At 43.6% G+C, this 17,404-nt stretch overlaps 2 protein-coding genes across 2 annotated transcripts in view; both read right to left on the minus strand.

The window, feature by feature from the left end:
• Window positions 1-14,285, minus strand: part of LOC142489727 (protocadherin-17-like) — a 408,720-nt gene extending 394,435 nt beyond the window's left edge. The window contains exon 1 of the mRNA XM_075591047.1: window positions 10,463-14,285. Within this exon, the coding sequence (XP_075447162.1) occupies window positions 10,463-12,937 (2,475 nt within the window). The 5' untranslated portion in view covers window positions 12,938-14,285. The remainder of the gene's footprint in view (window positions 1-10,462) is intronic.
• The window catches only part of LOC142489728 (protocadherin-17-like), a 159,299-nt gene that overhangs the window by 132,688 nt on the left and 9,207 nt on the right, over window positions 1-17,404 (minus strand). The window lies entirely within an intron of this gene.

The following is a 17,404-nucleotide window of genomic DNA, read 5'->3' on the forward strand; positions in this document are numbered from 1 at the left end:
GGCCATTGCAACACCTTGATTCTTTTCTTTTTCAACCATTTTGTTGTAGATTTGCTGGTGTGCTTGGGATCATTGTCCTGTTGCATGACCCGATTTCGGCCAAGCTTCAGCTGTCAGACAGATGGCCTCACATTTGACTCTAGAATACTTTGGTATACAGAGCAGTTCATGGTCGACTCAGTGACTGCAAGGTTCCCAGGTCCTGTGGCTGCAAAACAAGCCCAAATCATCACCCCTCCACCACTGTGCTTGACAGTTGATATGAGTTGTTTGTGCTGATATGCTGTGTTTGGATTTCGCCAGACGTGGCACTGTGAATTATGGCCAAACATCTCCACTTTGGTCTCGCCTGTCCAAAGGACATTGTTCCAGAAGTCTTGTGGTTTGTTCAGATGCAACTTTGCAAACCTAAGCCGTGCTGCCATGTTCTTTTTAGAGAGAAGAGGCTTTCTCCTGGCAACCCTTCCAAACAAACCATACTTGTTCAGTCTTTTTCTAATTGTACGGTCATGAACGTTAACATTTAACATGCTACCTGAGGCCTGTAGAGTCTGAGATGTAACGCTTGGGTTTTTGGCAATTTCTCTGAGCATTGCACGGTCTGACCTTGGGGTGAATTTGCTGGGACATCCACTTCTGGGAAGATTGGCAACGGTCTTGAATGTTTTCCACTTTTGAATAATCTTTCTCACTGTAGAATGATGGACTTCAAATTGTTTGGAAATGGCCTTATGACCCTTCACAGATTGATGGGCAGCAACAATTGCTTCTCTAAGATCATTGCTGATGACTTTCCTCCATGGCATTGTGTTAACACACACCTGAATGCTCCAGAGTAGCAAACTGCTAAAATTCAGCTTTTATAGAGGTGGTCACAGTTGCTGATCAATTAATCAAGGGCATTTGATTAGCAGCACCTGTCTGCTATGTAGCATCTTAATTCCTATGGAAGCAGTAAGGGTGTACTTAGTTTTTCATACATTTATGTATTCCCATTAAAAGTATACATTTAAAACTGTATTATGAATCAACAGTTGCTAATGCACAACACTTACTAACTCAGTATTAGCAAAACTATTTTCTGTAATACATCCTGTTTAATTTTAGATTATAATATTGAATATTTTTTATTTGTTTGCAACCAAAAAACAAGTGAAAAAATGTTTCACTAGTATGTAGCCATTACAAGCATTTGCAAGTATATCTGCTCTCAAATAACTATTACACATACAGGTGAACCCCTTTATAGCGTGGTCCTCGGGGTCCACCCCGAGACCACCGCGTTAGTAACGGGGTCGCGAAAAAACAAAAATGGCCGCCGCAAAAAAAAAAAGATGGCCGCCGCATCAGTCCTACCGCGTCCGCCGGAGGGAAAGCTGAGAACTCTCCCAGCATTCCCAGACCCGGTGGGGCAGCGGCAACCGCACAAATCTCTTACCTGGCATTTGGCAGCTCTGCTCCCGGTGTCTGTCAGTGTTCAGAATGCCCAGCATATCACTGCTGTGTTACGATGGCACTGCGCATGTGCATGGGATCGGGTTTCAAAGAAGAGACTGTGGCGTCCCTGCTTTGTTTACATGAGCCATGTGCAATGCTCTCCACATCCAGACACATGCGCTGTTCCTGGCTATGACTAAACACTACACAGACTGTATGGGCGGACAGTGTGTGTGTTAGTGTCATTGTGTGTGTGTTTAAGTGTGTTAGTGTAAGGGTGTGTTTAAGTGTGTGTAAGTGTGTTAGTGTCATTGTGTGTGTCAGTGTGTGTGTGTGTTTAAGTGTGTGTAAGTGTGTTAGTGTCATTGTGTGTGTGTGTTTAAGTGTGTGTAAGTGTGTTAGTGTAAGGGTGTGTTTAAGTGTGTGTAAGTGTGTTAGTGTCATTGTGTGTGTGTTTAAGTGTGTGTAAGTGTGTTAGTGTCATTGTGTGTGTGTAAGTGTGTTAGTGTCATTGTGTGTCAGTGTGTTAGTGTAAGGGTGTGTGTCAGTGTCATTGTGTGTGTGTGTGTGTGTGTGTGTGTGTGTGTTTGTGTGTGTGTGTGTGTGTGTGTGTGTGTGTGTGTGTGTGTCAGTGTGTGTCAGTGTGTGTGTGTGACAGTGTGTCGATGTGTGTTTAAAACCTCAGCAGTAGAATAAAAAATACAGAAAATGTACAATTGTACAGTATTAACACTTTTATTGATGCATTCTACAATAAAGTACTGTATTTAAAACACCAATTAGCGTGTTGTTCATTTCTCATAAATACTGTAAATAAAGTACTGAACGTTAAATAACTTTTTGCTCAACACACAAAAACACATACAGTATCCACTGTAGATACATCACATACTGAACTCGCAACAGCTTTTATACAGTACATCTAACATTCCAGTTACTGTACATTGCTGTTTAAACATTAACAATGGGGCTGTAAGCCCAAATTAAAGTGAAAACAGTGTAATGCACTCTGTGTTCATGTAACAACTGTACAACAAAAAACATACAGTACTGTACATAATAAAAACAGCTTGAGAATACACTTTAAAAAAACTATCGAGGGTTGTCTGTTTCAGTGCATCTCTTTTCTTCTTTTTAACGATTTCAATGATTCTTTTTAATTGCAAGATTGTAATTGAATCGATGTTTTCTGTCTCTAGAAATTTAAGTCCTGTTTGTAATCCTACGAGCGCCTCTGTGATCTTTGGTGGCGGCTCTGGTTCCTCGTCCTCATCGTCTTCAGTAGTATCCAAATCAGTATTTTCACTGCAAAGGATTAGAAAGCGGCCTCCCTAGCCATAGGCGGGGGGGGCTTCATGACCGGGGGGGTCTGGCCTTCCCCTCGCTGGCCCGCCCCCACACCTCCCTCCCCGGCCCAGGGGAGGAGTTCCCGGAAAGCCTTCTTAAGGCCAGGCTGGCGGGCAGCACGTCCTCTTTTGCTGCCCGCCAGACGATTACGGGCACGTGGGGATTTAGACATGTGCATGGGCACGTGGGGATGTGCTTGGGCACGTAGGCATGGGCACGTGGGGTGTATTCAGTTGTGTAGGCGTATACTACATGGGTATGGGCACATGTGGGCATGTACATGCGTGCGGTCGTATACATGCGTAGGGGCGTATGCATGCGTATGGACACATGTAGGCGTAGGCATGCGTATAGGCACATGTAGGCGTATACAGGTGTGGGCACATGTAGGCGTATACATGTGTATGGGCACGGGTAGATGTATATAGGGTATGTTGAACCGTGCGTAATATTGATCAGTGTTAATAGGTAAGCTGTTTAAATAGGCTGTTTATAGTAGATTGGGTTTTGTATCTTCCCTTCCTCCTCCATCCCCCCCCCCCCCCTCACCATTGTTATGAGCCAAGCGGTTGGTACGGATTCAATAAACTCTTAAGCCTGTCAGGTTTTATATAAGTAAATGTTACTGCATGGCGCTGTAGGGGCAAGGGGGACAGGTACGATTATAGTCGTGCCACGTGTTGGTGGCGAACTGGTACGAATGCAGGGTAGAGGAACGTTTATTGTTTTGAGCTGATCTTGTCTGTCCAGCCGGGTGGCATACTCTTTAAAATTTGTTTGCACTGCATTTCCTCGAATAGTTCTTCAGGAGTTCGGTTAAGGTGACCGTTTTGATATTCAAGCCGTCTAATAGTGGATGGGGTTTTGATGGTAGATTCTGCTATTGCGTTAAGGTGCTGGTTAAGCGGTTGTCAGTTGACTGAGGTGTGGTGCTGCCTTGAGAGCAAGGTAAACAGCACAGATGGTGTGAGGTGCTGGTGTCTCACAGGACTGGGTACACACCTCAAGACACTTTGAATCAATCAAAGACATTACCCATGATATGGGAAAGGTGACCCCCCCCCACCCCCATTCGTTGGCTAATTGGTGGAAGCCATACCGATGAGGACTGGCAAACCTACCTTATTCACCTCGTCAGCAATTATGTTTCTAAGGGGGAACTGGGCAGCCTGCGTTGGTGCACCTACATTATAGTCCCTTGGCCAGGTATGGTGGCGGGGGTGGCCGGTTTAAGTGTGCGCTTGAATGTATTTCGGCGGCTCTGGTGGTCGGCATAGTTGCCCTAGCCTAGCACGCCATTTAGATAGTCTCAGCAAGCACACTTCACAGAGTAGTTGGATAGTTAAGGGCCTAGGCACGCGCAGTTCAGTGGGTGTCTTCCGCAGCAGGGCAGCGATAGCCGAGCAGCTTAGCCATCAAGCCGAGGCGGAAAACCATAACGAGGGTGGTTGGACCGGCGGCTGTGTACATGGTGTCAAGCAGGCCAGCGCAGGGTGGCAGACAAGGCCGTGGTGGCTTCCCCACAGGTCACGCGCTAGGCAGGAGTCAGGCGCCAGGGTCGCTCCCCGTGGGAAGGGGGCGTCTCAGCGTAGGGGGCAGCACAATGCGGGAGTTGGGAGCCGTGCGCAGGGCGGCAGCCTTCGTACACAGGCTACAAGGCAGGGCGTCACGGTGGGTAGGTCAGGCCCTAGCGTGGAAGGGGAGGCCTACGGCCACTGTGATGCAGGTTAAGGACCAGGCGGGAGTCAGGAGCCACGCGCAGGGCAGCAGCCTTTGGCCACAGACCGCAGGGCGTCACGGTGGATATGTCGGCCCCAGCAGTAATGGGGAGGCCTAGGGCCACTGTGATGCAGGACAAGGCGGTTCGGCGCTGAGGTCGGGCCCCAGCGGCAAATGGAGGGCCTCAGCCCACCGTGACGCGAGACAGGGTGTCACGGCACGCCAACGGCCACCCGCTGCTGACGCGGGCGGTGTAGCTATAAGGAGATCGCCTGCAGAATCGGCAGGATTGAGAAGACCAGGACGGCCACCCGCAACCGCGGGCGGCGCCAATGCTTTAATCAATGGACGTAGGAGCCACTGACAGCAGCTGAAAGCGGGTGCATTCTGGCCGGACCATGCGGCTGCCCCAGGACACCAAGGACCGGTAAGGAACCTGCAGCGGTAAATTGGGGGCGGTTGCACAACGGGATGAGCGCGTTTAGGAACTTGGTTGGCGGCAGAAATCCCAGGTGGCGCAGCAGGGGTAAGGCGAGACCAGGGCCTGCGCGGGCACTATACTAGCGGCACATAGCGCAGCAGGGAAGGCAATTTTCATGACAGCATTGATAGGCATGCTACAAGCTTTGCACCAGATACCGTTCCGGCAACCTCCAGCCTGATCCCGGTGTCTCCTAATCCAACTTTAACCACGGCCGGGGTCACTGGCGCCGTAAATCCCATCCCAGTGCCATCAGCCTGACCCCGGTGTCTTTCAATTCTTCAGCCACGGCTGGGGTCATGGGCACTGTAGCTGCCCCACCTGGCAGCATCACGCGCTGCACAGGCGGTGGGGCAGCCCCTGCCGGCGGTTGATGGGGACACGCCGTGGAAGGTATGGCATTCGGCGTATCTGGTAATGGTAAGGGGTCGCGGGTAGGGCGACATCAGGGCTATATGGCAAGGCGTCACGGTTGGCAGGGTTCGACACGGAGTGAGCCAGGGAAGAGGCGTGGTCCAGTCCACCGCCAGGGTCGCTTCCCCAGGGGTCACAGAGGGCGGGTATGAAGCCGGCAGCATTAGGAAAGGGCTAGCTGTGAGACAGGATAAGCGCGTTTGCAGGTTGTTTAGCTTCGCAGGGGGATTGGGCAGCTCGCAGGGGGAGAAATCCCAGATAGCGTGGGGCAGTGGCGGCCTGCAGCTCCGGGTGATGAATAGCGCAGCGGAGAAAGAGATTCTCAGTGCATCTTTAGGAAGCATGACAAGTTGAGTAACTGATGCTCCGGGCGCGATTGGTATCCCCAGGTGGAACGGTAAGGACAAACCAGGGCTGGTAGATGAGCAGGGGTCCCGCTGCTAGTCATGCCGGGCGGGATAGACTTATTTAAGTTTGCGGGAGGGCTTGGAGAGGGTTCTGGCAGGGTTGGCGGTACGGGCCTAGTTTAAGGGGGGTTAAATAGGCCCGTCGGTGGCGGCTCTTGGGGGGTAGGTGCTTGTTCTTGCCAGACTAGGAGCTGGGCCGTTTGAGCCCGGGGGGAGTACGAGCAGGCAAGGTCAGTTATCCATGACCTCGAGAGCCCGCTCGCGTAGGGGACATGAGGTCAGCGGTTCGAGGGCCGGCTGACCGCCCCCTCCCCCTCCTGTCAAAGGAGCACTCTGGCAGGGAGTGCATTTACCCCATTAGATTTTCTGTATAAATAAATAGCTGCGGCCATTTTACCTCCAGTTCCCGTTTCCTGTCTTTATTTGTACGTTACATGTGGGTACAAGGCGGGGGGGAGAGGGGAACCGCCTGGATCCTCCCTGGTCAAGCGGCCTCCCTAGCCATAGGCGGGGGGGCTTCATGACCGGGGGGGTCTGGCCTTCCCCTCGCTGGCCCACCCCCACACCTCCCTCCCGGCCCAGGGGAGGAGTTCCCGGAAAGCCTTCTTAAGGCCAGGCTGGCGGGCAGCACGTCCTCTTTTGCTGCCCGCCAGACGATTCCCGCCCACCCATCCCCTTAGGTAGTGATTGCAATCATGTAATGAACGGCAGCAGAGGGCTGAACAGGGCCAGGGTATTCCCAGGAATGTGGACTTAGGCATTGTATAACGTGTTAATGTTTCTTTGTTCTGTTACAGCATGAACTGCTGATACTGTGCTGAGTGAAAGGAACGAGGTTCCGAACAGGAGGGGTCATTGACCAGTTTTGCCTTTGTCGCGGCGGCTCTTGGGGGGTAGGTGCTTGTTCTTGCCAGACTGGGAGCTGGGCCGTTTGAGCCCGGGGGGAGTACGAGCGGGCAAGGTCAGTTATCCATGACCTCGAGAGCCCGCTCGCATAGGGGACACGAGGTCAGCAGTTCGAGGGCCGGCTGACCGTCCCCTCCCCCTCCTGTCAAAGGAGCACTCTGGCAGGGAGTGCATTTACCCCATTAGGTTTTCTGTATAAATAAATAGCCACGGCCATTTTACCTCCAGTTCCCGTTTCCTGTCTTTATTTGTACGTTACATGTGGGTACAAGGCGGGGGGGGAGAGGGGAACCGCCTGGATCCTCCCTGGTCATGATTTCTGAGTCCGTCATATGTTCATGAGTAGGACAGCTGCTGTCCCCATCGACCCAAGAGTCAATTGTAGCCCCACTTTCCGTATCAAGGAACGGTTCCAGTACTCGTTCTGCATTGGCCATTTCCTGTTCTGTGAGGCCTTCATTAACATAGTTTGCAAATAACAGATTGGCGGTGGTGACTTCTTCCTCCATAAACCCCTCAAAGTCAGCATCGTCTTCACTGTCACTTGCGACTTCAACGTTAGCCGGCACTGGACGTGCACCTGTTATGTTTCGCCAACATTTCGAAATGCACATTTGTGTGACCGCTTCCCATGCTTCGCCACCAATATAAAAAACTTATTTTAGATTCATTTTCTTTAAAAATTACGTAACTGGATCATCACTTGTGATTATTCGGTGTATCATCGTTTTCCGAAAGTTCATCTTAAAGGTTGCAATAATGCCTTGATCCAGTGGCTGTATTTTGGATGTCGTGTTCTTGGGCAAGTAGCTAACCCTTATTTTTCCATCTCGGCCGGGGAATGTGCAGGGCAGTTATCAAGTAACAACAAAGCTTTAGTATCCAACCTTTGTTGCCGTAAGTTTTTACGGACCTCTGGTACAAACTGTTGATGAAACCACCTTTTGAAAATACTGGCAGTGATCCAGGCATTTTTGCTAAAGTCATACAAAAAAGGCGTAGTACCCATATTCACATGGTGGAAGCACCGCGGCGATTTAAACTTGCCAATACAAAGTGGCTTCAGTTTGTGATTTCCAGTTTGGTTCACACAAAAAAGTACAGTCACTCTGTCTTTCATTTGTTTAAATCCTTGTGTACGCTGTTCGTCATTCTTACAGGCCAGAGTGGTATTCGGTAGCATTTTGAAACACAGTCCGGTCTCATCGCAGTTATAAACCTGTTCTGCAGTATAGCCACCATCTTCAATTATCTTCTGAAGCTGGGCAGGGTACGAGCATGCAGCTTCATCGTCAGCTGACCTTATCTCTCCTGATATAGCGGTTTTCCTTATTCCATGTCGCCTTTAAAAGCGATCTAGCCATCCACTACTTGCCGCGAAGGAGGTTGAAGCATTGCCGTGAAGTTGGCTGTGAAACTTTTTGGCTTGCGTTTGCAGATGGGGTCCAGACAGAGGCATGCCTTTGGATCTTTCTTGGACAAACCACTGAAAAACAGCTTTATCCAACTGGATGTCTTTAGGTTCACGCAAACGATTACGCTTCAGTCCATCGTCTGTTTCTATGGATTTAACTGCATCACGAAGTTTCTCCTCTTCCTTTTTCCATCCGCGAACTGTAGACTCATTCAGTCCTAGCCACTTTGGTTTGCGTGACTCCAGATTTTATTCTGTCAAGCGCAGCACTTTTTTCTTGAACAGTAAACCTCTTACGTTTGGTTGAAGTTTCCGCCATTTCTACCTGCCAGGGGTCTTCAGTATGCCTTTTCCTAGTGTTGAAAACCTGAGGCTTTTAACAACTGATCTGGAGGGCTTAAGTACAGTACCTGAGTACAGTATGTACAGTATTATACTAGCTCTCAGACAGGACAGTGTGTTGTAGGATAATAATGACAGAGATAACCATGAGCAGAGGGGGTCAGAGGTTTTTTGTTGTATTTTATATGTTATCACTTCATTTGTGTTGCTTATTATTCAATTTGTAATCCTTTTAATAAACTTTTATGTCATGTTTATGTTGTACATTTAGTGCGTCTCCATGGTTACTGCTGTCAAATGACCCCGCGGGGTCACGTTGCCATGCCGTGACGTCACATGACCCCGCCGGGACAGTACACGCCGGAACCGCAGAGGAGCAGGGGGAACAGGCAGCCCACATCTCACAAGCCGCACACACGGCCCACGCGCACGGCATGCACAAACGGCCACGGCGCGCACACACACGGCCCTCAGCCCTCACCGAGTGCAGCGAGTGCACAGAGTGCCCACAGAAAACCATGTGAACACCGTGTTTGAGAAGGGGATTACTGTGAGTAGGGAGGGGGGTTACTGTTTGAGCAGGGAGGGGGGTTACTGTTTGAGCAGGGAGGGGGGTTACTGTTTGAGCAGGGGGGATATTTTTAGCAGGAGGGTACTGTGAGCAGAGGGGGGGATACTGTGAGAGAGGGGGTGTACTTTGAGCAAGGGGGGCTGTGAGCAGGGGGGGGGGAATGTTTTGTCCCAATTTTGCCCAAAATCTTTTTTAAAAAAAATAATAATTTTTTAAATAAAATAATTAAAAAAAAACAGGAGCCACGTGAAAACCGCGTTATAACCGATTTCGCGTTATAACGGGTCGCGCTATAATGGGGTTCACCTGTACTTAAGTAATATGTCAAATGACAGTGTTTTTTTTAAATTGGTAGAGTAAGATCTACTTATTTTAATATTGAATCATCCAACACACAAAGTTATATGACAAAAACATTATTTTGCAAGTGTGTTCTTTTTTTTTTTTTTTTATATGAGGGTTTTCTTTGTTTATTCTTAGAATAGTATTTGAAAATGTGTCAAGGTAATTTCTGAGCACAGGAAGTGTATCTTGATGCTATGCACTGTTTTTTTGGAGCATAGTTGCATCAAATGTAAGAAACCATTTCTTACAGCTGGTGCCGATTGTAAGAAGTCAGAGTTATGCCACCTTAAACTTGGTAGATCTTTATTGGGATTGAAAGGAGAAATCAGGAGACGCAATTTGATAAATATCATTATAATATGCACGTCATGTAACACCTTCTTCACACTTCGCAAATCACCAGCTGTCGCATATGGGGGAAATGTGCTTGATACATTGAGGTTATTCATTAAACTGTGATAGTGCAAATAGGTACACCATTGCACAGATTCTCCCATTAGAGTTCATGGGAGTTTCTGTGTAATAATGTACCAATCACTGTTTTGTTAATAACCCCCATTGACTTTATATCAATAAAATTGTACTGATAAATAGGTTGTATGAAATCCTTGCATAACATCAACAGATGGCCTTTGTAATCAATGAGTTGACAGCCTGTCGTGGACAGGTATATTTTTCCAATCAATGGTTAATTCAATTGGTTGAACTAATATGGCTACAGTGTGCTTGTATACAGCGCTACCAACTACTGTATGCCACTTATTAAAAATAGAATAATTTCAAACACAATATTCATTATATACAGTACAATTTCCAAAACAGGTTTTAAAGATGGAGCAGTACAATTGGACTAAGGTTGATGTTAAATATTAAATGATTGGATTAATGTTGTAGGATTATTTTTAACCCTCTGAAAGTTGGGGAGGTCAGTTATGCACTAATGTGCAATGCACTGAAGAACCTGAAGCAATGTTTAAAAAAAGTTTTATATATATTTATACACACTAAATTCAAATCTACAATAACATTTTGTTTTTAAACACCATTGTTAAGTCCAAAGAATATGAAAATGTCCCTACCTGAATTATGGACATCCAAGTGGAAGAAATCTCAGTTGTGTTGCTAACTGGTCCTGTAAAACTGTTGTGACATCCTACAGTCCCTTGAGGAACAGTCAGATTATTGGATGTAGGCTTCAGGTACATTACTTCTGAATGAGTAGAACTGAGGGGCAACCTGGTTTGGTAATCAAAATACATTGGCGATGTAGCAAGTGATGGACTGCTCACAACATTCATTGCATCTCTCTCCTCCACTTCACTCTGCACCAACATAATTTCATTCTTGTTTATTTTTTTATTTTTTATTTTCCCTAACTGAGGGTGACTGAAGTCTGCTATTCTACTCTTGTATGGCCTCAATTGTTTGTTTTCCTTTTTACACCTGACAACGATTGCAACCATAGCAGCCAGCAATAGTAAAGAAATTGTGCTTAAAGTAACAATAATAAGTAAAGATGTATCCCAGTCCTGTTGTTCTGCAGTTATTCTTGGCTCACCCTCAGGAAAACAGTCATTGTATGCTTTGATGATGAGTTTTGCCACAGCTGAAAGTGATGGTTTACCATGATCCGTCACTTTGACCACCAACTCTACTACTGGAGCAATGACTTCCCAATATGGATTTAGTATTTTTAACTCTCCAGTCACTGGGTGCATTTCAAAGAGGTGCTCTTCATTCCCATGTGTAAGTTCATACGTCAATCTGCCACTTTCTCCAAAGTCCTTGTCCATTGCCCTTACAGTATTTACAATGTACCCTATGCCCACATTCCTGGGTACATGGATCTCTGCTGTATCATTCTGCAATGTAGGTAAAACAATGACTGGTGAATTGTTATTAACATCCAATACAGTCACTCTCACCGTAGCATTGCTTTCTAAATGAGGAGAGCCTAAATCTTTTGCAAGCACTTTAAATTCAATATATTTTGTCAGTTCATAGTAGAACGTCCTAAGAGCATAAATTGCACCATTGATCGGGTTGGCAGAGACATAGGTGTAGATTGACACGCCATCAATATATGAAGGCCAGATTGAGTAAGACACTGTGCCGTTCTGCCCTAAATCTGGATCTTGTGCAAGGACAGAACCCAAGTATTCCCCAGGAATGTTATTCTCAGACACCTGCAACACATACATTGCTTTGGAGAAACGTGGAGGATTGTCATTTATATCCAAGATCTTGACCATAAACGACTTGGTGGAATTTAGAGGTGGACTGCCATTATCCCTGGCAATTATAGTCACATTGTATTCATTCTGTATCTCACGATCAAGAGGCCGATCTGTTACAACAGTGTAGAAATTGTCAGAATTATCTTCTAGCTTGAAAGGCACATTGCCAAGGACTCGACATTGCATTTCACCATTTTTCCCTGAGTCTTTATCAGCAACGCGGACCAAAGCAATAACTGTACCAGGAGGTGAAGCCTCACTAATTGCTCCCTGCCGGACGGATACAAAGCCAATAGATGGAACATTGTCATTTTTGTCAGCTACTTTAACAGTCACTTTGCAGTGCACAGGTATAGGGTTAGGTCCTTGATCTTGTGCCTGCACATCGATTTCAATAAGTCCATTTTCTTCATAATCCAAGTTACTCTTCACTTGAATCAGACCAGTTCTTGAGTCAATTGAAAAAATGTCCCAAACATGATCAGAGGCATAGCCACTAAATGAATAAAAAACCTCACCATTGGAGCCTTCATCTGAATCTGTAGCATTGAGATCAATTACAACTTTGCCTAAGGGGGAGTTTTCAGGGATTTCTACCATATAAGAAGGTGCCTCAAAAACCGGGCTGTTATCATTGGAATCAATAACTTTAACATTTATTTGCACAGTTGCCGATCTTGGAGGATGACCTCCATCCAAAGCAGTTAAAATTAGTTTGTGCTGACTTTGCTCTTCTCTATCCAGTGCTTTCTGGATTACTAGCTCAGGAAATTTTGTACCGTCACCTCTCGATATTACATCCAAAGAAAACAAGCCAGATTCACCCTGCGTTATCATGTAAGTCTTCAAACTATTATCGCCTGAATCTGGATCTTGTGCACTTGTCAGAGGAAATCTTGTTCCGGGAGATGCATTTTCTGAAATATCAATATCAATCTGCTCAGAGGGAAAACTGGGCGAGTTATCATTAATATCCAGGATCTCCACTTTAATCATACATATCTCTTTATCATTTGCAAATACTTCTAGAGAGAGCAAACACTTAGGGCTTTTCCGGCATTGGGTCTCCCGGTCAATCCGCTGCTTAGTGAACAGTAGCCCACTTTCTTGATCTACATCGAGCAAGTGAGGGGCAGAATTCTCCAACACTCTGAAGCTAGATTTTCTTCTCAATTCTGGGATGCTCAGTTTTGCATCTTTATTAATGTTGCCAATCACAGTTCTAGCTCCTCTCTCTTCCGGAACAGAATAATTTAAGTTTCTTAAAGCCTGATCAGGACCCCAAAGGGAGAAGAAAAAACACGTAAAAAAGTACATCCCAGAGAGTGGTTGTATACAGATTTGCTAATTTTATTTTAGTCTCACTTTTTTACCTTTCTCCCTAAAACTCCAGTTGATTTAAAAAGAAATGGAGGATAAACATACAGCACATGAACTCACAGTATTAGGGATTGCACTATTTGCAAGAAAATCCAGTTGTTTTCCATATCTCAGATTGGTTAAAAGCAGATGTGAATTATCTTTTCCAATTAGGGTTAGATAGACTTCAATCTACACATACAATTTGTAGACAGTGTAGTGAAAAATAGGTCCATAAACAACACAAACACCAGCAATGGAAGCGAGCTTAGTTACATTGTTGATAGTGTCCATAATTTGATTAAGAAAGTCCAAAACACCTGGAAGAGGCAATAAAATGTGACATTTTTTAAAAGAATATTTGCTGCATTTAAAAATCTAACATACACTGTCAGCTGTCCTAAGAACTTTCAATTTTTATTCTGTTTAACATAATCTCTATTTGCAAGCAACACAGAACATGAATATTACATCGTGTAGGGATTTGCAGGCTATCTGGAAAAAATCCAAAATGCAGGAACCCATCAAAGTTGATCATCAACTGAAAAGTATTACAATCACAGCTTGAATTCAGTCATTTTTCACAGTTTTTTTTTTCTCTGCAAAGCCAGTAGCCACATCAGCTTACAACTGACAATTGTATTCAGTTAGATTCCAGGTTTCATTGTGCAGGCTGGAACAAATCAACAGGCAAATCATGGCTGGATGCACAGATTATAAAACGGAAAAAAAAAATCACTGTTGAATAGAGAACAGTTGCTGCATTCACAGCTAGATTTTGTCAACTGCTCTTTTATTTTTGCCGAACATCGCCTTCTTATTAGACTTCCTCCCTGCTCGCTTCACTAGTAAATTGATTTTATTGAAATTCTGTGGCAAATCATACAATGTAAACAAAATGCAATTCTGATTTTGAATGTTGAAAAGAATACACAGCAATCATTGTTTATGTCACCAATAGCTACAAAATCTGTATGGACTCCATGTTAAAGCAAGAGCACCAGTGACTTCAGCTCATTCAAGTTGATTAGCTCAAATTATATTCTGAATAATACTTATTTTCTCTTTTTCTCCTAACAGGCTTGAATAGGTAAATAATACAGTGTATTCAGGCAGTTCAATATTTGGATAATACAAATTCAAAAGTTAAGCTGATTTTATTGACCAAAAACATCTTATGCCTCCCATTCAAGGTAATTAGTTGATTGCATCATATATTCTATACCTATTTCAGAAACCCACTATTTTGCTTAATAAAACATAAAATATATATTTTTTTGCAGTTTTGAAGATAAAAAGGGTTGAGCCAGTCTTACTTACTCTAGCGTCCTTTCAAAAGAGATGCAGAGAATATACAAAAACACAGTAATCCAACCAGTCCTGGATGGTAATTACTTCTCTTCAGCTTTTATGCATGCAAGTGATCTTGCAAATAAAATAATTAATCAGATTCCGAGTTAGAAAAGCACGAAAAGATAGCTCCCAGTCATTGGCTTTGTGTAGATTATTTTCATCCTCTATTTTGTTTTTAAAGTAGTAGACACAGCGTATTGAATTCTGCAAAAAGCTGAAGCCTTTGTATTTGCCTCTGCTCGTACTTCAATTGTTCATTCACAGCATTTAGTAGAGCCTGCATTAAAATACATTACATCTATTTTAAGGGAATACACCGAAAGCTAACCAACGGTAGTGTAAATTGCTAGAATTCAACAGTTTAGTGTGGTCTTAAATCCTCTGATCCTCCATTTTCCATACGCCAACCTTCACTCTCAGTTCTTCTCTTTGACTGACTTAATTTCTTCCCTTTCTTTATTTCCTTGAGAAAGCTTAAGATTGAAGATCAGCTTATTACTGCCACCTTCTGGCTTTACACTGATAGTTCAAAGCTTTTAGAATCCATCACTCATACATAACCTCTTTGGTAATGAGCTATATTTTGTCATAAAGTATTCTTCTATTAGTTATTTTTTCCAATTATACCTCAAAAGTTGTTTGTATACTTTATTTTACTTCAATGGATGTTCCAGACACTGTTCTTAAAGTGAAATATAGGATCATAATGTAATGCAATATGCACCATAATTCTTATTAATTTGTGTGAAATATATCCCAGCTAAATTCAAAATGTTATACTGTTGGATTACAGTAGGTGTTTATTTCCTCTTTTAATCTGCTCCTTAATGTTATTTACTTTACAACAATACATTATTCTGATATGTTTGTGAAGACAGTCTAACATTGTATGTACATTTATTCTCCCTGTGGCTGCAACTACCTTTAAATCTGAATTTGATTTTGATCAAATGCAATTGCACGTGTCCAGTGCAGGGTTAGATCATTTCAAGGTGCATAATGGTTTAACCTCTTCAATGCTCAAGAGGCCTATAATGCAGTGTACATAAATACTCCAAAGGCCTATCTGGTAGTGCAATTCCTATATGTTTGTGGTTAAACCTTGTCTCACGCTATATGATTTGGATTCAAGGGTTATAAGAGAAAGCAATTAATTTCCCTGTGAAAGTTTAACGTACCATGACGAAATCTGACTGTCATCCTAACCACTATTATTGATACAATGATTGTTTTAAGCTGCATTCATCTCAATAAAGAAATATATTATTTTTCATAACAGATAATACTGAAAGATATCTACAAGGTTAAACCCCAAGAAATTATTTTTGGTGTATAAAAAGTATCCTCAACAGCAGTTCTGTTTACAATCTTCGTTTATAAATACCAAAAGAAGTCTATTAAAAAAAAAAAAACATGCTGCAGGTATAGGTGTCAATGTGAATAGAGGCATGTTTATTAGTGTGATTTGCCTTCTATAGATTGCTTAACATATTCAATCCATGTGCAGCTCCATTAAACAGTCAAACATTTTGAAACAAATTGCCCTAAAATTGCTAATTTTCCTTAAAGTTTAACTTGAATCAAATACTGAGACATAATTTACATTAGTGGTTTTCTATGCTAGAGATATTAAAGTGTGTTTGTTTTTTGCTTTAGCTCTTAAAATAGCCACTAGTGTGCGTTTAAAAAATGCTTTTAGAACTTCAGCCCTGATCTCTGCAATATTGAAATATCTAATTGTTTAATTAATTGCCACATTGAATTGAGCACTGTATTATTTCCTTGGTAAGGCAGTGTAGCACAAATAAACCTAAAATCAGTAGGTATTTCATGTTTTGTGATATCTGTTTTTCAATTTAAAATTCAAATGTTGCACAAATAATAAAACAATATATAAGTGTTACATGGCCAAAGTCCAATTTTTTTGCAACAACATATTTACTGCATATGTTTTGTCCTATATGCCCCCAAAATATTGCAACACTAATTGAATGTACCCGGCGTTGCCCAGGAATTCTAAAAAAACGAAACAATACTGACATTTATAAATGGATAACTTTTTTTTTTACTACGAAACTAAAAAAATATGTACTTGTATTCTAATGCTATTGGCTAAACAATATTTGTAGTTGTTCCATCAGGCACATAAACATACATCACAAATGATACAACTGATTTGTATGTTAACATTAGCAAAGCATCGGGGGGAGGAGTTAATCTTGCGTGTCACCTTACCTTCGAAATTTCCAGACATTTGAAAGATTTGCTAACAAATCTTAACTACACTTTAATGAAGATTTTTTTCAATTTAAAATATATGAATGTGTATCTATCTAACACCCCCCCCCCCCCCCACACCTATTAAGCTTGTTGGCGACACAGCGGGAGTGGAGCAGCACAAGAGTTAGGCAGTGGAGTGGTAGTAGAAGACGATGTCAGCATTGGGAAGACGATGAGATAGTGGGTGGTGGTGGCTTGGCTGTGGCAGACGAAGAAATTCGATTGAAGCAGGAGCACAGGAAAGGGCAGGGTAGGTACATGTAACACTGGTGCCGGAAGTCAGACGCCGGTCAACTTCCGATGTTACAGCGCGGTACGCCCCTGCCATCTCCTGTGCTCCTGCTCCGATCGGATGTCTTCAACGACCACAGCCAAGCCAACGCTGCTTCAACATCTTCCTTCTGCTCCGCTCCCACTGTGTCACTGCCAAGCCTGGTAAGTGAGAGGGGGGAGGGGGGGGCAAATGTCAGATAATACTTTCCGTACACACACACACACACACACATACAGTACATATAAACACAAATACATACATACATACATACACGCACACACACACGATACAATCCTGCCTAATTTATTTAAAATAAGTATAGTTTTGAAAGGTTCAGTCTGCTATCTTCATTCAAACTGGCATTCAATTGTATCCAAACAGACAAAAACCTGCATCTTGATCTCAGGAATCATCATGCACAATTTGGTTTGATTTGAGGTCTTCCAATGTATAGTGGACAGACAAACAACTTTCCAAAATATAAAGTTGATATACATGTATAGATTTTAAAGGATTCA

The sequence above is a fragment of the Ascaphus truei genome, chromosome 3 (assembly GCF_040206685.1).
Source record: "Ascaphus truei isolate aAscTru1 chromosome 3, aAscTru1.hap1, whole genome shotgun sequence".
NCBI lineage: Eukaryota > Metazoa > Chordata > Amphibia > Anura > Ascaphidae > Ascaphus > Ascaphus truei.